This window comes from Chelonoidis abingdonii, chromosome 4 (genome assembly GCF_003597395.2).
Source record: "Chelonoidis abingdonii isolate Lonesome George chromosome 4, CheloAbing_2.0, whole genome shotgun sequence".
NCBI lineage: Eukaryota > Metazoa > Chordata > Testudines > Testudinidae > Chelonoidis > Chelonoidis abingdonii.
The window spans coordinates 109,641,810-109,664,603 of NC_133772.1; the positions used below are offsets into that span (position 1 = coordinate 109,641,810).

The 22,794-nt window shown below is 43.6% G+C and overlaps 1 protein-coding gene across 3 annotated transcripts in view; it reads left to right on the forward strand.

Moving 5' to 3' along the window:
• The window catches only part of LIN52 (lin-52 DREAM MuvB core complex component), a 69,755-nt gene extending 47,234 nt beyond the window's left edge, over positions 1-22,521 (forward strand). Inside the window, exon 6 of one of the 3 annotated variants that reach the window (XM_032801972.2) lies at positions 21,706-22,521. In XM_032801972.2, the coding sequence (XP_032657863.1) occupies positions 21,706-21,917 (212 nt within the window). In that variant the 3' untranslated portion in view covers positions 21,918-22,521. Of the gene's footprint in view, positions 1-10,801; positions 10,941-18,502; positions 21,129-21,705 lie in introns of those variants that run through there. The other 2 variants (XM_075065534.1, XM_032801975.2) reach the window with 2 other exon arrangements.
• The last annotated feature ends 273 nt before the right edge of the window (positions 22,522-22,794 follow it).

Sequence of the window (22,794 nt, forward strand, 5' to 3'; positions counted from 1 at the left end):
TTGTGCAAAATTTCTTGGTAATTTTCATTCCATTTATTCCTTTTTCCTTTATTAACCCTCTCTTTCCTCCTATTATTTTTCACATCTTTCTCTGCATTGTCCCTTTCTCATTCTAGTCTCTCAGACCCATAGGTCTGTCTGGAGCTGCTCCTCTGCGACACTTTTCTTCTTCCCCTCCAAGTGGTGGGTGCAATGGATTGAGCGACATGAGCCAACTGAGACAAGGGCCAGAGGAGGCAGCTATATCTGTCCTCCATAGTGGGCAGGTGAAATGGACAGTAGCTTGAGCAGCAGACCTATGGAACAAGTGAGACATGAGGGAAGAGACTGTGAGGGAGCAGGAGAGACCGAGAAGAAGCAAAGCCAACAGGGAGTACCCCCCCATCTGAGTGTCTGGCAGATCAAAGAGCTGGAGCTCTACCAGGGTTCTGAAGTGGGGTGGGAGGGGCAGTTAGCAATGATGGTCAATTTCCAGGGTTCAGGAAGCTAGAGGGGTGGGGTCTGGAAGGAGAGGTGTCAATTTATCAGCTGAGAGCTACAAAGAGGGAGGCTCTCAGCAGAGGTTCCACCCCCTAGCATTCCCCAGCCAATTAGATGTTACCTCTCTGCTGATAACCTGCCACTCAGTAGCTCTGAGCCATTATGGTGAGACTTTCCTTTGCAGTCCCCACCTCCAGTTTCTCCAAGCCTGGAAATTGACCATCTTTTGTAAACCTGACCTGGAGTCTGGGACCAGCCGTGGAAACTGGGAAGTGTCCTGTAGATCTTAAGACACTGCATGGTTCTAGTGCTCATTCCTGTTGTATTTTCTCTTCCTCCTTATATTTCTCAATTCTGTACTCCTGGCTTTTCTTCAGTTAGTGTCAGCATTTCTCCTTTCCCCTCGTTCTCTTTCAGCATACTGTCTTTGGCTTCTCTCTTCTCTGCTATATCCCTGGGCCACATTCATCCATTCTCACAATTCAGCTATTGTCTCTACTTTGAGCAGGGCTCAAATTTGACAGAGTCAGTAACTCAGCACCTTTTTATGGCTGGCATATTGTTCTTCAGAATCTCTCCCCCCCCACCGGGTAAGAACTAAGTTGCTAATCCTTGGGAGAAAACTTTGTAAATGTGAAGTCTGTATAGACAGATGCAGTGTTGTCTGCCTGAATCTACAGGGCCCTGAAACAGCACCTCAGAGAAGTGCGACAACAGGGCACATTCACTTTTACCAAAGCATGGTAACCTGCATTAATCCTCAGTGACCTACACTCAAGTTACTTCTCTTAAGTTACCCTAGTTTGAGAGAGGGTAGTCACACAGTGAAATAACACTGGAGCTGCTGTGTTCATACTGATGGCACTAAGACTTCTGGGAACATGTCCCAGGGTTCTTTGCAACTGAAGTAAGCTGAACCACTCTCACTGAATTGTGAGAGAACTGTCTGTCCTTTTTGGACAGATGGTGAAATTCTGGGAAGGTATTGGGCAATTATCATCACTGGAGTGACACTTAGGCCTGGGCTACACTAGGGGGGAAGTTCAAACTAAGATATGCAACTTCAGCTACGCTATTTGTGTAACTGAAGTCGAAGCTTCTTAGTTTGACTTCCCTGGCCGTCCTCATGCCGGCGAGTCGACCACCACAGCTCCCCCATCGACTCCACTTACCCCTCCTGCCGAGGTGGAGTACAGGCCTCGATTCCGGGATCGATTTATTGCATCTAGCCGAGACACAATAAATCAATCCCCAATACATTGAACACTACCCGCCGATCCGGTGGGTAGTATAGACTTACCCTTAGCCTCTGTCCATGCTGCAGGAGTAGTTGTGTTAGCAGCTAATGAATTGTGCTAACTCATGCTGTAGCCTATTTCCCATTATGGGTCAGCCAACTCCAGTTAAAAGCACCACCACACTTGAGTTAAGGGGTTTTGTTTGTGGACAGGACTTGAATTAATATACTAGCGAAGACAAGTCCGAAGAAAAGAGAGGGAGGCCCATAGATCTGTGCAGTCTACTGTGAATAGAGTCTGAGTTTGGTGTCATAAACTAATGGTGATTGGCAGATACCAGTCCTCTTTCCCTCCCTCACCCCCACCCCCTCGCAATTTGACCTGTGAAGTCAGAAGGCCAGAGTGGAGAAGTAGAACCCAAAGCGTATCTGAGCCTCCATCCTCTCCCAACCCACGGAATCCGCCTCACAGAGATTTGTGGGGCATCAGCAACCCCAAACTAGCTAATCTACCTTTCATCCTACCCATCCAGACAGGGCCGGCTTTATGAATGGCGGGGCCCAATTCTAATACCCGGCGGCAGTCCGGGGCTTCGGTGGCACTTTGGTAGTGGGGGGTCCGCTCCGAGTCTTCTGTGGCACCAAAGGCCCCCTTGCCGCCGAAATGCTGCCAAAGCCCTGGAGCAGACACCCACCCCCTGCCGCCGAAATGCCATCAAAGACCCGGAGGAGACGCACACGCACCCTCGCCGCCGAGTGAGTATAAAATAAAAAAAAATTAAAAAGATGCCTAAGGCGCAGGGCCCTCTTAGGCGCAGGCACGGGGCCCAATTCCGGGAAATCGGGGGAATCAGCTTAAAGCTGACCCTGCATCCAGAGCAGTGGGGATATGATCTGCTCTTGTACTGGGTGTGGGCCACGTGATTTCTCCCCTGCCTCTAATTGTTGCTGTTCATCCCTCTCCCAGAGGCTGTCTGCAGACTCAGGCTGACATCGTTGCATCGGTTACACTCACATCATGTTTTTAAGATTTCCTTTTATGGAAGAGGTGATTTTGATGTCATCGTATGTGTCTGGGAGCCGGGTCCTAGGCATGTATCTGTTGTGGGTATGCCTTAATTTGGCTTACTCATGAGTATACCTGAACTCATTTAGGGAAAACACACACGCGCACGCGCACACACACTCACTCTTCAAGTCCTGATTTTTTTACTCCTAATCTACCACTTCCTCTGTTCATTTGTATCCTTGATTGTATCTCCAACAGGGTTCAGATGTTATGGGAGCCATGTTAGTTCCCTAAATAGATGTGTCTGTTCCCAGGTGTCTAGCACCAACTTGCATTCAGTATGGCAAAATTGTTTATTTTTCCTCCTCAGACCTCCTTCAGAATTGTAACATTTCTTCAGTTCAGGGAGGCCAATGACACATGAGCAGGAAGGATCATGGAGGACAGGGAAAGTGAGGCTGGCAACCAAGAGACCGTGAGGAAGGGGGATGGGAAGAAGGTGGAGCTAACAGCCAGTCAGCAAAGAGGAAAGAAATCCATAGTTCATAGTAAAGAAGGAAGACTCTTCCAACATCAGTGGTGTCCAGCTGGTTGTAAAGCTGTTGTTCCTCCTCCTCCAGCTGAGGTGGTGGTCTGCAGCTCCGGTCCTTGTGCTCCTGCCCTATTACAGTTCCATAGTTCCTGACTCTTGCTAGGGGGAAATCCCTGGCCCTCGCCCTGCGATACTGGATATGAATCAGGTGCTGGTACTTTTGCATGTAGAATATTGCTTGGAAAACGCTAATTAGGGCACAGTTCAAATTGCAGTAGCCCAGTTAAGATTTTTTGTACTGTATCTGTGTTTTACTGATTGGGAAAGGGACCTTCTGTTTCTTTCCGGTTTAAAGCAAATAGTACAGTTCACTGATAAGAATCAACTCTTCTTTTCCCGAACAGGTCTTTAATCTTTGCTAATTCATTATGGCGTCTGGGATTACGTTTATCTCCTCCACTGAAAATTGTTGTTCCAACAAGGGTTCTTGAGGATTAGACTGTATGTTAAGGAAAAATCTAACATCTGGATATTTTTTTTTAAATGGACTAAGAGGTCATTAATTTATATATGTATATATTTCTTTTAAAATAATACTTTGCATGTATATACAGTCTGCCTTCTGAGGACCTCAACAATTTACAGACATTAACCTCACATTGCACCTGTAATGTAGGAAATATTATACAACTGTTAAATTTCAAGTTACAGTTCTAAAAAGTGAACACATGACTTTGGGGAAATAAATTTAGACTATTGGAGCATTCCCTTCCTTCACCCAGGCCCCTCTTCTCACAGTCCTTGTCAACAGAATTTAAATTAAACAATTCAAACCCATCTACTAACTCATCTTTCATTAGTAAATATAAACATCAAGCTATTACACATCCTACTTGAGGGAGTCGTCTCAGCCATTCAGAGGGCAAGGAGGCTGTATAGTTCCTGACCCATAACCATAAAGAGTTTTTTCCTTTAATGCATTTCCCTGCACTCTGATTGTGGGTGTCCTGACTTGCATAACCATACAGTTTGTATCCCTATATTCTGGCTTTCTGACAGCCATTATTAGCCAGTCAGAGTCTAGAGATTTACATAATCACTACACAATATTTTTCAGTTACTGTACTATGAATATGTAATACTCTCTACCCTGACAACTCTAATCCCTTTGCTCTCACTGGCTCCTGTGCTCAGAATTATCCAAGACCTGGCTAGCCTCAGGTTGGACTTTGAAGAGCTGTTACTTTGAGAGAACCGTTTCTCACCACCAGCCAGTAGACACCTACTACCACATCCTACCTCCCGCAAGCTTGGGGCCCTCTCCAACATTACTCATCAGCTAGGGTAGAACCCCTCTACCCAGTCTCCCATATGCACACACCAGCTTCCTCCAGGGGATGCTTGCTCACCTCAAAAACCAAAAACCTGTCCCCTGCAACTGCGCACTCTCTCAGCCCACTACCAGTGGGGACCCACTCACCACTCAACCATCCCACAGCCAGAGGCCTCAGTACAATCTGTTTGCTCTCACTGCTTCCACCAAAGGTTGTTAGGTAGGGAAACCACCACTTAGAGGAGCTTCCATGAGGTGCTGGGGTGGGGGAAGCATGATAGGTCAATTATTACTGGGCCCACCTGTTGAGGATGGATGCATTGGTGAATTGGGGTGTGTGTGGAAAGATTGATAGGTTTTGTGAGGGACTGTGGAACAGATGGATATTTTGCACAAGAGGGGTGAGAGTGAAGAAGGTACTTTCCTCAGGGAATGTTTTGTCACAAACTGAGGTGGAAAAACATTGAGAGATACCCTTGTTAAAATGTTGGAAGCACATCACTGCCCTAGAGGTCAGGGGTGAGGCACATCTGTTGGAGAAAGCCTGTCCATCCTGTAACTAGTCTGAAGATAACTCGAGGCGCTTAGGCCCACTGAGATCAGTCTAGCACAGAGGTCGGCAATCTTTCAGAAGTGCTGTGCCGAGTCTTCATTTATTCACTCTAATGTAAGGTTTCATGTGCCAGTTATACATGTTAACGTTTTTAGAAGGTCTCTTTCTCTCAGTCTAGAATATATAACCAAACGATTGTTGTATGTAAATTAAATAAGGTTTTAAAAATGTTTAAGAAGCTTCATTTAAAATTAAATTAAAATGCAGAGTCCCCCTGGATCGGTGGCCAGGAACTGGGCAATGTGAGTTCCACTGGAAATCTGCTCGCATGCCGCTTTCGGCACACATGCCATAGGTTGGCTACCCCTGGTCTAGCACTTCTCACAAGCACTTAGGGGAAAAAAATCCTCACCTTTCATGCTGCAAATGGTTTAATACTAGTTTAATATCAGATGTATATATTGAGTTTCTGTTTCTTCATTTTTAAAAGTGATTTGAACATCATTTTTCTGTATTTAATTAGCTTCATGATTCAGATCTTTGTCTCAGGTCTTGATTTTTTGGGGGGTGGGGGACATGTGAAATTTTTCTGTGTATTTGACCTTGGCTTTACTCCAGAATAAATATTTTAAGATGTTGGTTGTGTATTTTGTGTCTTCAGTCAGAGACTAGGGGCAGACATAACCAGCACTGAGAGAAGTGAACTGTATAAACCACAATTAGAATTGTAGAGCACAGGTGTTTGAAGATCTTATACAGTTGCCAAGCTATTTGTTTCTCAAATGAGTGGGGCTTGGAGAGTGTATTTTGGAGAATAAACAGAGCAGAAGGGCTTTCTTTTGGCTGGAAATTTTTTTTTTTTTAATCCTAGTTTAAATTCTTCCGGACTAGATACATTTGATACCTGTATGGAACCACAATAATGAACAATTTTAAGTCATTTTCTAGTCTGTCTGGCCACTGAATTGACATCCTGTTTCAATGAGGAATTACCATTTAAGAATAACTGTCTCTAGCAGAGAAGCTTTCCTTTGAATGCAGAACTGGATTTTACAGTTTAACAACTGAATGCCAAGCTTTGGAACAAGACCACCTGTAATGATATTAAAACAACATCATTGTTAGTGTCAGAATTAAGGGTAAGTGCTACTGTGGACGTATGAGGATTTCTGTAGGGAGATAGACATCTTAAATCTGCTAGTCATATACAAAGTGTTACTGGTATGAAAAAAATAGTGGTGTGAATAACACCAGCTCACAGCACAACACACTTGATGATATATCTAGAGCCTCAGTGTTCACTGTATTTTGCAATTTAATGCACAGGATTTATATTTTTTCAGTCCTGCATTTCTGTATGTTCCACTGTGTCAGATCTGTATTCTTGGGACGTAAGGTTCCATTAAAAAAATAAATAATAATCATAGGCCTCCCGCTCCCCCCCCCCCCATACACTCATTTTCTGTAATATGGTAATGATATCACCGTAGCAGTAATTACGGGTCATCTTCATTTCTTTCATCTCTGCTGGTTCTGATGGCTTCATTCCTTTGACGAAGAAGATTTGGCTCTGGGTGCTGTGATTATTTTGTTAAGCATTATTCGAATAGACAGGAGTGAGAGAAATTAATCAATCCAAATGCAATTAGCATCATGTTTAACCCAGTGATGGACGTCTCAAGGTGAAACAGCCAGGGGAGTTTCAGACATTATTATTCAATCCAGTGGCTCTTATCTAAATTATAATCAAGAGAGGTTTTTATTGGCTTCACGGAGAGGAGATGTAACTCTTTCCCTGCTCAGAGGGTCAAGGGGATCAGGCCTTCACCCTCATGGGATGCTGACTGCTGCCAGCTCCTGAAGTGGAGGTGCTGTAGGAGTTTCATCGTACTATTTAGGTCACTTGAAACAAAATAGCTATACGCTCCTCATGTTCTTGACCTGGAACTAGATCTTAGTGGCTCTCTGGGCCTGGGCTGGGACGTCACTGCCCCTTCTGCGGGTTTATACCTGGTCTGGCATTGGCTGTCTGTACGTAAGCCAACAGTGTCCAAATTCTTATACGTTTGAAGTTCCTTGAGCATTCATCTCTGCAGCTTGATGTGAGTCTGGAGTCTAGAAATGTTGTGTTTTTGAGTAGGCAGGGTAGGGAGGGGAGCCAGTGGAGAAATGGAAAGAATGTAAACGCTTGGCAGTCAGTCCACAGAGAGAAATTATTTGTACAAGTACCTTTGTGAGGAAATCACAAGGAGATTGTAAGGGAGGCTAAATGTGTTGAGTTAAATTATTATATGTGGTACTTGATCACCTCCAGTAATTGCCTACCATCAGCTGAAGCTCTCCCATAACCAACTAGGAGCAGTCACGTGCACCCAACTTGACCCAGGGAGTCGAGTCTGCAGCACCTCATGACCCCTTGTTTTTAAAACAAGTTATAGGTGCAACAGTACCTGTATGGACAGTCTTGATCCATCACTCTCAGATCATTTATCAGTCACAATGTAGTGCTCACATGGACAGAACCAGAAGGAAGGATGTCACAGTGGGGTTTCGTGCTTTAAGAAAAGACTGAAAGTCCTGACTCATAGCCTCTTCTTCTGATTCTCTTCTGACTCGTTGCTTAGTATGTGTCTATAAGTCACTTCCCTTCTCTGAGGCTCAGTTACTCACTCTGTAAAATGGGAATGAAAGTAGTTGGCCTCCCAGGGAAGCTTGATTAAATTGTTTGCAGCGTGCTCTAAGATCCAAGAGTAAAAGGTGCTACAGGAGTAGAAAATATTGCTTCATACAGATGCTCCTTCTGGCAGCTGCTCAATCCTTGGTCACCTTCCCTCAAAAGCAGTTAATGACTGGGTAGACACTCAGTGTCCAGAGATGGTTTCTTAAGCACAAGTTGAACTAAAGCATATTTCAGGTAGTCTTGTCCTCTGTCCTCTGCGAAGGAGATGGAGATGGCATCTGCTAACTACTGTTCTTCAGAGAGAACTCCTCCAGTTATTTACTGGTCTGGGGCTGCTTCATGGGTCCACACACACCAGGACACTGAGGTTTTTATTTAGCAGCCATATCCGAGAGAGATTGGGTCAGCAGAGCAGTCAGGGTTCTTTTTATGAAGTGTGAAGGATAGGATGGAGCAGGCCAAATTCCTAACATCTACCAAGTGTTCATGGGACTGGTGGAATCTGGTCATTCTGCTTATAAGTATGTCTGGTAGGAGAGGAGCTAAGACCCCCTGGGAAGTAAGAGGGTACAGGACTCTCCTCTTGCATTATCAGAGTTTTTGAAGCAGGGTGACTGACCTCTCTTGCCCTGCTGTGTCCCATAGACCTTGGCTGATACAAGCCATTCTGTTGTGTCTTTTTAGGGTTAGTGTAGTAATTTTAATCTTCACATAGTTCGCTGTTTTAGTTTGTGTTTTTGTAAATAGGTTGCATCTGGGTTTTCTATCTGTGTCTCCTGGGGCTGATTATCATACAAATGCCTCTGTACTCCTTAGTACTGCCCCTGTAGTGTCCCCCAAATGTGCTAATAATGGAGCCCAGACAAAAGAGTAAGCTTTGCCATTGACTTTCACAAGCTAAGGGTATGTCTACACTACGAAATTAGGTTGATTTTATAGAATTCGATCTTTAGAAAGCGATTTTATACAGTCTATTGTATATGTCCCCACTAAGCGAATTAAATCAGCTAGAATCGACTCATGGAGCAGTGCATTGTGGGCAGCTATCCCACAGTCCCCGCAGTCTCCGCTGCCCATTGGAATTCTGGGTTAAGCTTCCAATGCCTGATGGTGCAAAAACATCGTCATGGGTGGTTTTGGGTACATGTTGTTAATCTCCCCTTCCTCCTTCCCTCCTTCCCTCCTCTGTGAAAGCAATGGCAGACAATCATTTTGCGCCTTTTTTACTGGGTTATTCTTGCAGATGCCGTAGCACGGCAAGCATGGAGCCCGCTCAGCTCATTGCTGCTGTTGTGAGCATAGTAAACACCTTGTGCATTATCCTGCAGTATGTGCAGAACCTGGTTAGGAGCCGCCAGCACGAGGACGGTTGTGAGGAGGACATGGACACAGATGTTCCTGAAAGCACGGGACATCATGGCGGCAGTGGGGCAAGTTGATTCAGTGGAATGCCAGTTCTGGGCCTGGCAAACAAGCACAGACTAGTGGGACCGCATAGTGTTGCAGGTATGGGATGATTCCCAGTGGCTGTGAAGCTTTCACATGCATAAGGCCACTTTCCTGGAACTTTGTGAGTTGCTTTCCCCCCGCCATGAAGCGCAGGAATACCAAGATGAGAGCTGCCCTGACAGTTGAGAAGCGAGTGGCAATAGCCCTGTGGAAGCTTGCAGTGCCTGACTGCTACCGGTCAGTTTGGAATCAATTTGGAGTGGACAAATCTACTGTGGGAGCTGCTGTGATCCAAGTAGCCAAGGCAATCAATAACCTTCTGCTAGCAAGGGTAGTGACTCTGGGAAATGTGCAGGTCATAGAGGATGGCTTTGCTGCAATGGGGTTCCCTAACTGTGGTGGGGCAATAGACGGAACACATATCTCTATCTTGGCACTGGACCACCTTGCCAACCAGTACATAAACCGCGAGGGGTACTTCTCAATGGTGCTGCAAGCACTGGTAGATTATAAGGGACATTTCACTGACATCAACGTGGGATGGCCGGGAAAGGTGCATGATGCTCGCATCTTTAGGAGCTCCGGGCTGTTTGAATAGCTGCAAGAAAGAACTTACTTCCCAGACCAGAAAATTACTCTTGAGGATGTTGAAATGCCAATAGTTATCCTTGGAGACCCAGCCTACCCCTTGCTTCCGTGGCTCATGAAGCCATACACAGGCAGTCTGGATAGTAGTAAGGAGCAGTTCAACTATAGGCTGAGCAAGTGTAGAACGGTGGTAGAATGTGCCTTTGGACATTTAAAAGCTCACTGGCACTGTTTGCTGACTATGTTAGACCTCAACGCAACCAATATTCCCATTGTTATTGCAGCTGGCTGTGTGCTCCATAATATCTGTGAGAGTAAGGGGGAGATGTTTATGGCGGGGTGGAAGGTTGAGGCAAATCACCTTGTGACCGATTTTGAGCAGTCAGACACCAGGGCGATTAGAAGAGCACAGCTAGGTGCACTGCGCATCAGAGAGTCTTTGAAAATGAGTTTCATGACTGGCCAGACTATGGTGTGACAGTTGTGTGTGTTTCTCCTGGATGCTAACCTGTCCCCTTTGTTGATTTTAATTCCCTGTAAGCCAACTACCCTCCCCCCTTTGATCACAGCTGGCAAAGGAAATAAAGTCACTATTGTTTTGAAACCATTAATTCTTTATTAATTAAAAAAAAAAAGTGAGATAAGTGACAACATAGCCCGGTTGGGTTGGGGGAGGAGGAAAGGACAAGGCCACATTGCTTATTGTAGCCACACTACAAATCAAAACTGTTTGAATGACAGCCTTCTGTTGCTTGGGCCACCCTCTGGAGTGGAGTGGCTGCATGTCCAGAGCGCCCCCCTCTCCATGTTCTTGGGTGTCTGCGTGAGGAGGATATGGAACTTGGGGAGGAGGGCATAGATGCAGTGGTGGTCTATGCTCTTGTTGCATTTCTTGCAGCTACACCAAATGACTGAGCATGTCCGTTTGCTCCCCCTTTAGCCTCAGCATCGCCTCCTGCCTCTTCTCATCGCAATCACTGTATGCTTTCCTGGCCTCTGTCACTGTATACCTCCATGCATTCAGCTGTGCCCTATCAGTGCGGGAGGACTGCATGACCTCAAGAACGTGTCATCGCGAGTGTGGGTTTTTTTGCTTTCTAATCTGCGATAACCTCTGGGATGGAGATGATAGAGGAAGCATAGAAACATATGCACCTGCAGTGAGATAAAAAGGGAGTGTAGAATTTAAGATATATTTCTGAGAACAAAAGGGAGACTCTTTCACAGTGAATCAAGCAATTCACAGCAGACAGCACATGTGCTTTAGGTATAAGGTCGCATTTTGCCTTTTATATTGAGCGCCTGCCGGTATGGTGACACGTCACACACGACTAGGCAACAGAATTTGGTTTCCAGGCAGCCATGGTAAGCCAAAGGGTACGCGGGGTTGGCTTCTTCCACCTTCATAACATGTGAGAATGGTTTTAAACTGCAGCACCCTCCTTTCCCATAGCAAGCAATGTCAATTGGGTTTGGCATTTAAAAGGAGGGGCTGCAGTTTAGAGGTGGATATGCAGCATGCCCCTCCCCCCACCCCACTGTGTGGCTATTCTCTGGGATGATCCCTTCACCCCTCCCCGCACCTCGTGGCTATTCTCAGGGATGATCCATTTTAGCCCAGCACAAATAGCCCAGCATGAACGGGGTCCTTTTACTGTTCCCTTACAAAAATTCCCCTATTTCAGCCAGGTGGCCATGAATGATATCACTCTCCTGAGGCTAACACAGAAAGATATAGACCAAAAGTTGCTTGAATGCAACCAAAACCCAGGACCATTCACTGCCATGCTTTGTGCTGCAATGATTTCAGACAACCATGGAGGATGAAATAAGGCAGCCCTCCCCAGAAACCTGCAAAGGCTTTCAGAGTACCTCCAGGAGAGCTTCATGGAGGTGTCCCTGGAGGATTCCCGCTCCATCCCAGACAAGTTAACAGACTTTTCCAGTAGCTGTACTGGCCACAAATGCATCCCAAATCTTCAGGGCAAATCCAATATTAAACACAATTGCTTTTAAACCCTGTAGTATAGTGACAAATGTGCACTCACCAGAGGTGCATTCTCCGTCTTCAAGGTCCGGGAACCCGCCTTGGGAGGGTACTGGCTCCGGGTTGATGAAAAGGTCCTGGCTGCCTGCTGCACATTCTCCTCCTCCTCCTCCTCCTCCACAAAATCCTCCTCCCTGTTGCATGAGATTCCCCCCTTGCAGGTGTCCATGGACAGTGGTGGGGTAAAGGTAGGGTCCCCCCTAGAATGCCACGCAGCTGGTCACAGAAGCGGCATGTGGGGTTCTGACCTGGAGCGACCATTTGCCTCCTTTGTTGTTTGGTAGGCTTGTCTGAGCTCCTTAATTTTCATGCGGCACTGCTGTGTCCCTGTTGTAGCCTCTCTCCACCATGCCTTGTGCGATTTTGGCGCATATATTAGCATTTCTTCTATTTGATCAGAGTTCGGCCTGCACAGATTCTTCTCCCCATACAGCAATCAGATCCAGTGTCTCCTGTTCGGTCCATGCTGGAGCTCGTTTGCGATTCTGGGACTGCATGGTCACCTGTGCTGCTGAGTTCGCCACTCTGACCAAACGGGAAATGAAATTCAAAATTTCTTGGGGCTTTTCCTGTGTACTTGGCTAGTGCATCAGAGTTGAAAGTGCTGTCCAGAGCGGTCACATTGGAGCACTCTGGGACAGCTCTGGAGGCCAATACTGTCGAATTGCATCTGCGGTACCCCAAATTCGACCCATCAAGGTCGATTTTAGTGCTACTCCCCTCACCAGGGAGGAGTACAGCAGTTGATTTTAAGAGCCCTTTAGGTCAACGGAACAGGGTTGGTTGTGTAGATGCATTGCATATAAAATCGACCTAACGTGGCTAAATTTGACCTAATCTAATAGTGCAGACCAGGGCTAAGGCAAGTAAGAATCTTACCCATTGCTCATCAGTGAGCTCTCCCAGGGCCCTCCATGTGTTAAACCAAGAATGTCTTTGTGTCTTCCTGCCCTAATGCTGTCTGCTCAGTCCAAGAGAAGTCATCCCTATTACAACGGACCTTCTTGGCTAATAAGATAAAAACCATCTCCTGCTGCTCGCCTCTCTCTCTCCCTCCAAGGTAGGCTTCTCCCAGCCTTGGACAGCTCCCCTGGCCATTCTTCGTATTTAGAGTCAAGGGAAAGTACTTTGGTTTTGCCATCCCTGTAGTGATGTAGTAGTTCTACAGTTAAGCACCATGTCTTTTATTAGGTTCCCGGTGTTGGCTGGTAATCTGATCAAAGCACAATAATTTAACTGGAAAACTGGCTACAAGATGGGCACCTGAAAAAAAATGACCTTAGGAAATGGGGAATGTTTTAAAAGCAATCAACAGAATACTGTGGGGGAAGTTGATGTGAAATGAATTAGATCAGGGCAGCATTCATGAGAAACCAACCAGCAATGGGATGAGGAAGGAGGGATCATAAAATATTTAAATCTGTAGCAGAATTAGAATATGTGATTGTGTGAAGTGATCTAAAGAAAAACTATTCTAGAAATAATTCAGAAATATTTTTAAAAAACATAATTTGGGCTTTTTAAAATCTGTAAGGCCAGATTCTTTAATTACCAGAAGTCCAACTGTACAGGACTCAAAGGAAGAGGAAAACTACAACAGTTAAATGTTTTAAACCTTTAAAATTTGTCTAAAATAGTCTTTTTTTTTTTTTTTTTACAAAAAAAAAAGAAAAAGAAAAAAAAAGAAAAAAAAGGCAAATATTCAAAGTCCGATATCTCAGGATCTTTCAGGTCTAAAACCAATTTGTGTGTTCCTCATTGGGAAGGTGAGAAAATCTCCCCTTTCATAGGGGAGAAAGTCAGTTTCCAAGCCTGAAAAGTAGCAAAATATTTGAATTTAGCTCTGTTACTGGTCCAGGGCTGAGCCTGTCCTATATTTTAGTCCAGTGTAATTTTGAGAAGTGAGTTTGTGGAAGAAAGGAGGAAATGTTTTTGTCAGGTTGATTGCATTTTTAAATATCTGCAATTTGAAACTGCTCATAGGCTTGGAATGCTAGAATAAGTCCCAGAAGAGATGGGTTAGTGAGCAGAGGGCAGGTGTAATGGCCAAAGGTTCGTGATATATGCAGTTTTGTCACATTATTCTGTTGCAAAGATATCCCCACATGCATTGTTTATGTGTAATCGTGTGTGTGTATATTTGTGTATGGGTATAACAGAGTGGTGTGTGGGTGTATGTATATCACTTTGGGATCCTTCTGGGTGAAAGTTGCTTATATAAGTGTAAGTCACTGTTTTCATTACTGGTTTTACCGCAGTAATCCTCCATTATTTCCTGGCTATCCCAGGCCTTATGACACAGTTTGTATTATGTTGTCATATGCATGAGAAGGCTGTTTATGAGATGGGGGTCCATTCTCATTGATTCCCAACATCTCCAGCAGAGTGTTCTTTTCTAATTAAATTGTCACTAAAAGGAACATCCGGAGCAGCAGTTTTCATTTTCGATTGGAGGCAAAACATTATGAGTTTTTGTCATTTGATTAAAAAGTTACTTAACCTTTAAATTGCTACAGATGTAAAGATGGCTCTGAGTTTCCAATGTAATCGCCTCAAAGTTAAAATCAGGAAAATCTTTGTGTAATGAAACCCATATGTCATAGTGAAAGGATGCAAAGTGCTGGCAGAGTGGGCTGCTCTAGCAGGAGATTCTGCACCCAATCTTGTTAGCCAGGGCTGCTTTTGGTAATCCCTCATCTCTTCACTTGTAAGAAATCAATCTGTACCAGTGAATCTTTTCAGCCAGCAGCCACAAAATTTACTGCAGGAGGCAGTTTGGGGACAGTTGTAGTAGAACAGGAGCACAAGGCAACAAGGCTAAATGCAGGATTGAGGGATTGAAGTTCTAAAGAAGAGATTATATTAAAGCTAACTCCACCCTCTGAGCAAGTGGAAATCACAGCTTCCCTTTTCCGCCTTGATCTCTCCTGTCCAATACATGCTCTGAGATCCACCTCTTCCAAGGCAGAAAATGTAATTCCTGAGTCAGGGATCCCCATTATTTACAGCAGTCTGATGCCAGTGCTTTATGCAGTCTGAGGAAATGGAGGATCTGCTTAAATGCTCGACTTTTATTGTAACCTAGGCTGATAACATCTTTAAAAGGTGTTTTTCTGTGATCTTCAATACTCACCCCCCCCCTTTCCCCACCTAACTGCGGAGATTAATTTGTAACCAGGCTATTGGGATCGTATCCATTGTTGATTTTCTATTGTAGTGATAGATGCACAGCATAGGAAGGGTTGTAAATTGTGACTTGACATGGAGATTCATGCTTCTATTTTATGCTGCACAGACTCTGTGGTGTCTGTTTGCTGGTATAATGAAACCTGCGCTAAGACCACACCACCATTAGACAAGTGCCTGGTTTAAGCAACCATTTTAAACTATCCCAAAGGCTTCCAGTACATTTTTTGTCCAGCCTTTTAATTAAAAGATCCACCACCTCTGTCTACTAGGCAACTGGCTTTTGCTGTTCCCTTGGGCAGTTGCTTAAGATAGGTTTTATGGTCTTTCCCTTTGACTGCAATCACTTTTAGAACATAGAGATGGTTTCTTCATTCTCCAGCTTCTACAGCAACCCAAACAACTCCAAGATGCCCACCTGAAAATGCTATTCCCATCATAAAAAAATTAACAGGAGCTGGGTAGATGGAGCACTTTTAATACTGGAGACTTTATTATGAAACACTCATGTTCAGGAAAGACTCCAAAGCAAATTAAAAAAAGGAAGGAATAGCTAAGATGTTTGAACGCAGAGCCCCGTAATCTGGATGTGTCCTGTGTTTACCAGCAATACACTGACCTGTGGTTCTTGGGAAGATCAGAGAGTCATGCAGAGCGGGGAAAACAAGATTGTAAATATTTGTGTAAACTTGCCTTTACAGTTTGGCTTGGATTTGTTTGCATTAAGAGGATGTACTTCATGGCAATCTCTATACATTTACAAACATGTGGGACCCTTCTCTTAGTTTGGTGTCATACCTTTAAAAATAGAGCCCTGACATAGCCTGTATGTGGAGAAGAGAAATACAGAATAGCAGAAGGCTGCCTCCTGCTCCTAATGGGATTTTGTAGCAGCATGTGCGAGTTTGTTTCAGAAGTCAGAAATGAACAGATGTTGGTATAAATTACCTCTGTGTCTGATGTCTTGCAAATTAAAAGCGCGGTTGGCATCACTAAACAATTTCACCAGGTTGGGCGGGGGGAAGAACGGGCGGTGATTATTGTAGCAGGTCGGTAAGAATCTTAAGCTACAGCAGAGTAGGATAGCAAGGATAAAGGAATGAAGAATAAAATGAGAGGTCTGTGAATTAATCAGAAATGTTAACATCTCCGATGACAAGTGAACAGGAGGGCACGTGCTCTGGAGCAACTCCCAACCCACAGTAATTTCACTCAGAGCACAGAAGGAGTCTATGCTCAGTGCTTGATTTATAGGGTGCAACCCTCTTTGGGGGAACGGAATTGTCATACATGCGTATATCTCCTATATGGGTCTGATTTTTAGGAAATCTTGCCACTCTATCAGCTGAGAATGCTGTAGCTGGATTTTGTGCTTTCTCCACAATAGCATTTTACAACGCTGCACAGTTAGATAGTGTGAAGCATGGCAGTGTCAGGGAGCTGCTTGCATTGAAGAGTCTGTTTCAAACTGAAACCTCTAGAAAATTCACATTTTTATTAATCACATTCTTGGTTTATTTATAACAATATAGTTCTGAACCAAAAAATCCAAACCACCCTCTGCCCTTCTCCAGCTCCTTCCATCCGGGAGTCTCAGAGCCACTTTATTGGTATTAACACCCTGGGAGGCAAACAGATATTTTTATTATTACACCCATTTTGCAGGTGGGGAAATTGAGGATCAAATGGAGTAAATGGTTTCCTGGGCTCACAAAATGAATCAAGGGCAGGGCTGGGAATAGATCCCAGATTTCCTGAATGCCAGTCCAGTTCTTTAGACAAAGGACTGTTCTTCAATATAATGGGAGGACCCTGTGTGTTCTGCAATTCCTCAGCCATGGAACCTGCCATAGAGTTCATCCTTTTTTTTTTGGAATTGTGCTCCAGAATCCATGTTTACATTTTAAAAAATAAATTTCTAGCCATCATGATTGAAAACATGAACCAGTGTCACTGATGCAGTAATGTCTGCCTGAGTCTGCAGGCAGCCTGAAACAAAAGCTCTAATAGCTGAGATGTGTCCCAGTCATTTCAACAGAGTGTTGACTCTGAAACCTAATCATGCCAATTTATACCAGCATTAGCTATTTCACTGTTGACTGTTTTAGCAGAAACAGCCAGCTACTGGATACAGCTTCTTCAGGTAGGGAAGTAAAGATCGGTAGTTTAGGGAATTGAGGATGGCATCTGAGGTCTTTCAATGGTAGGGCATGAGTTCTAATCAGCCAGATGAGTAGTGACCAAATGTCTTTGCCTGATGATGGGTGTGTAGTAGCTGATGTGAAATTAGTTTAGTTTCTACAGGCATTATTTGTCATTTTTGCTGTTCTTCTCAGTAGAGAGATCAAGAACTGTGAATGGACCCTATAAAAACTAAAATCCCATCTCATCCCTTGAGGGTGTTCTCTCTAGGTTTAGTGTAGGAAACTTGCACTGTTCCTATACCTGTTCTGTGAATAAAGGACTCCATGTTCCCTGGGTTGTCAGTCAGGAACCTTTCACCAGCACAGAGCTTACTAAAGCCTTTACTGAAAAGAGCTGAAAAGGTGAGGAAACCCGTCTCTCCAGGGCTCGGTCACTAATCATGCTGTCTATATTTTGTATTGTGATTGTGGGACAAAGATTGTATTAGGGTGGCTCTGCCAGAGCCTATGGGCTCACAAGTCAGAAATGTTTTGTGCAGGAAAGTGGCTGTATAAACTCTGCTGTAATACAGCAACCAGAGATTGATGATGCCAAGAGTGAGAGAAAGACATATAAACCTTGCCTTGCTGTATTTAATATCTAGGAACTGACAATGCAAAGAGAGAAGACCAAAGCTCTATAAACTCTACTTTATTACACCATCCATAGATGAACTGCATTGAGGGAATATAAACCCCATTATATTGCAGCATCCAGGGAGTAACACTGCCAAGGGAGAGAGAGAATGCTGTGTAATTTCTGTTTAAGATCATAAGTATCCAGGGACCAGTAATCCTGAAATGGAGAGAGACAGAACTCCATAATCTCTGATGGATTTTAGCATCCAGGAACAATTGCCCTGAGACAGAGCTATGGAGCTCTGGATTACACCATTCAAAGATTGATAGTGCAAAGACAGAATGAGATCTTGCATGACCATGAGGCTATCCACAATAGGAATAGAAAGTGTGGATTGTATGTAATGAGACAGGCCGTGGGAATTATTGCTGAGCTTCGAAGTTTCCAATGTGTGGCCTATGTTTCCAGGCTGTCAGGAATTCAAGGTGCAGTTCAGATTCATTTTTTCATTTAAAAAAATTCTTAGCTATGTGTTAGCACCAGTGCACAGTTCTGAATGAATTTCTGTTCTCTGATTAAATATTATAAATGATCCTGCTCTACCTGTTTGTTTGACATTAATCTTTTTTTCCCTTGTGATTTCAGCTAGAGAAATGACTCGAGGGAAGTTCCTGAACATCCTGGAGAAACCCAAGAAGTAGCTGCTGTTACTGGAATTCAGGCAAAAATATCCCTGTCTGGATCATCTCACCTCTCACTGCAGATCCAGCTGAACACTATGATTTCCTAAAGAGAAGGATAAAGCTTTTGGCTCTAGAGCTACAGAAGCAAACCTCTGCTTCCACAGCTCTTCTCCTTACTGACGAGCAGCATTCCAGACACTGCTCACAATGATTGTCAGTAGTTCCATCAGCACTGAGACTTCATCCAACCTTTTTGGCACCTGATTGCCAGGAAAACTCAACCCTAGCATGCTGTGGCAAAGTTGTGCAGCAGTCTTTCTATAAACCATTCAAAACAGTGCATCCCTAGTGGCCTCACTCAGTTGCTCTCAGTGGTGGCATCTATTAAACCAGGGCCTTTGTGATGCTGGCCAGTACCTCTGGGTGATACATTGACACTTCCATGTGTCTCTCTTGCTTTAGGAACAGTGATTCCATGTATGTAATTTCCATGCTGAAAGCACCATTGCAGTGCTGGTTATAAGCAGGGTTCTGGATGAAGACTGACAGTTCTGGGATTGGTTAGTCCTGGATCTGCACTCTCGTACCCTGCTTACAAGGCAGGTGGAATTTGTTCTGTGTATTGGATTCACATTGCTCACACCCTTCAGAGGAGGATGTCCTGCAGTCAAGCGAAGTCCTTCAGTCCTGTCTGTACTATTCTGCTCTTCATTCCACAAATACTTGCATCAGGTGCTATGTGCACAGGGAGCTCCATCTCAATGCTAAACATTTGTGTGTTCTCTTGTTAAACCTAGACCAATGAACCATAGGCAGTGAATGAGAAAAGGTGGCTATTACTGTATCATGAAAGAAAATATCCTTGTGGGAACTTCTGCCAGGACACAAACAGATCTATCAGCCCACTTTGCAAATCCAGCTCAGTGAGAGTCCAGCTGAGGTACTGGAGGAAGATACAGGGTTGAAGGGCAATAATGTTTTCAATTATAGAGAGCTTCAAGATGGAGCTACTGTCTTGTTCACACCCCCATGGGGATAATCTTCATAAACAGCATCTGCATGCTTACACTTGAAAATAGAATTCTGATGTTTTCCCACGTTATTAGAAAACAACAGCCCCAGAACTTGCTTCACCTGCAAACATAGAATGTGCACCCCATTGAGGGGGAGAATTGTACTGTAAACTAGTATCCTCCTGTACAGATTGGGTCTCATTCATCTGGTAGTGGAGTACTTTTTAGTGCCTTGAGGCCCATCTGGTACTGGAGTACCTTTTAGTGCCTTTCCTCTTTTAACATGCTGCTGTGTATCAGTCCTGCGTGTTCAGATTTTATTTTTCTCTATAAGGTTGACACAGCTCTTATTTCATTCTGTTTTCTTTTGCCCAGTAAAATTACGTATTCTAGAGTTAACAAACTGGTCGTTCCTCGGGGCTAAAAAATAGTACTAAAGTGTTGGTCCAAGAGCAGTTTTCTCTCTTTGTTTAAACAGTTTCATACACATTTTAGCATGTGTGTCCTTTAAATTTAGTCATTCCCCAATTTGCAGTTGGCTGTGAGGTGTGAATTGAATCAGGGCTGAACTTGTACAACATCATATTAATGGACTTTCTTGAAGAATTCTATTCTTCTGTCTTGGGGCGGACTCTTATTTTAGACTCTGTGTGCATTAGAGCGGAGCAGATCTCTGCTTGGGAGCAGACTTCTGATTTTTTACTAAAATTTTTAAAGTCTTTCCTCTTCAGTCTGTGGGTGCCTCCATTTTGTCAACCAGAACTAGGCTAAATTGGGAAAGCTCCTCTTCACTAAGCTTGCACAATTAAGACCATGTTCTGCAAAGACTTACTCAAGTGCTTAACTTTGAGCATGTGAGCGGTCTGATTGAACTTAGTGGGGCTGTACTCGTATGCTTGTCTTTGGAGAATTGAGGCTTAACAAAGCAGCTGCATCTCTTGAAAGGAGGGGCAATAGGATAGTAGGAGATGCAGAGAAGCTGAGAGTGGGGAGTCAGACACGGAAGGGACTTGCTTAGTTGCTGGTCAGAATGGCCATAAATGTAGCTTTGAAAGTATTAATTTAACTTATATGTTTGTTGGAAAATATTAACATTTGTATGTCTAGTTTGGATGTGTTCTGTATATATAGAATGTGTGGCCCAAAAATGACTTTTGTGAATGTTGGTCCTTTGTCGCATGTTGTGGAGGTCTGCCACTCCAATGCATGAGGTGTTTGGGAAGCTGAGAAGTATAGAGGTAGACCTCGGAAGTTTGCCACGAATCTGCATATCTATTTTATGATCTGGCTGGTAAAATATCTCAAACTTCAAGTAGTTGGTACCATAGCATGTAAAAAATCCTTTCTTCTACTCTCACCCTGTGCAGCAGTACTTATCTTCTAGCTATGGGCAGCATGTGATATATGCCTTAGATTCAAGATATTTATTGGTTGTGTACTTGTCATGTATAGAGATAATCAGTGATTTTTTTTTTTATTGGTAGTATTTACATGTATTTTTGTGTGTTAGAAAGAAGATTGTAATCTGTCTGTCTGTCTGCTCTGTGTTCTTATAATAAACAAGTGCAAAGCTTACAGAATGGTATGAGTTTCCTTGAAACGGCCCTGTGAAATGTGGAAGCTGTGACCAACCACCTAGGAAATGTTCCTTAGCAACAGATTGTCCACCATTAAAGTTTAATAGTAAGGCACTTTTCTGGATCCCACTATATCAGTTTGTGACTAGCAGGCGTTACCTCCTCATTGGTAAATAAATGGCAACAGCCAAAAAGAACTAAGAATTTTTAGCAGCCTTCACAAGCTCCGTTTCTTTCTGCTGCGATGTTCTTCCCAATTATGGGACAGTTACAGAGCAGCAGCAAATGTTCGCAGTTGTGTGTGTGAGAGATTTTTATTTTATAATGAAAAATATCAAAAACAGTGAAGAAAAGGAAGAATAAAGGCAGAATAAGGAGGGAAAGGAAAATCAAAACTCGATTGCATTATCCCAGGGTTGTCATTACTTGATAGAGCATTGTCATGTGTCTTACCTTCCCCAGTACATTCAAATGTTAATCTAAAATCCACAGAAATAAAGCTAATAAGTCTTCACATATGTACTGTGTCTTTTAAATGTCAATGTTTTATTAATCCCATTCCATTAATCCTCTAGCCCTAGAATCATTCAACTTTCAACATGGAACCATCAGGTGCTGTGCTATTTGTGCAGCTAAAATAAATACTTGTTCCAGAGAATCCATGGGCTTCTATGAATTAGGTAAAAGAATAGAAAGAGCCAGAGTTAATAGGAGAGAGGAATTATGTGCCACTTCATGGCTTAGAATTTTGGAACAGTTCCACAACATACATGTATATAGCTCCTAGATTCCGTCTCTCATTCACAGTATTTTCCTTAATTACTACTTCATTCATGAGGGTCAGGGACTGTATGTTTATACCTGATTAATTAGATTAAGAAATTTCCTAATCTGTATCAATGTCTTAACCACTTCTCAAAATGGGAGTATAATTTTAATGTAGGTATCTGCTCCAAGAAGGAGTTCTGTAGCTGTCATATGTTAGGCTTGTGCCATAAATAAGTCAGTTTGGTCAAAATGTCTCAATATTGGATCCCTTATTGGTTCTTCATCTGTCTGGAAAGGACAGCATTTCAGCACAAGTTCAGTGGACATCCTCAGCAAATGGTACGGTGCCAACACAGTTGGTCCCTCAGAAACTCAACGGTCATAATCTTCTCAAGATGGGGCTATTAACAAATTGCCACAAATGGAGGGAGGAAGTCTTCAATTTTGATCTAGAAGCAAGAGGCCCTCTCTTCAGTGAACAATGCATTCCTTCACTTGTGGGAAGAGCTCCTCATAAACATTTGCAAAGCCACCTCATTATCCTACTTAAGACTCTCCTTTGGAATGCTGCCTACAAAAGCTTAAGTTAGGCAACTAGTTTTCAGAAAACACTGCCTGAGGCCAGGTCTACACTGCGACTTTAAATTGGTTTAATGGCCGATATACCGGTTTAACGCTGTACCCGTTCACACGACGTCGTCATTAATATCGAGTTAAACGGCTCCTTAAATCGATTTCGGAACTCCTCCCAGACGAGAGGAGTAGCGCTAAATTCGATAAATGATTTTAACGAGACTGAATTATTTCCTTCGCAAACGATAATCAAAGGGGGGAGGTGGGTTGCTTACACTGAATAAGTCTCAAAGTGCGGAGGGTTCATCAAGGGAAGCAAACAG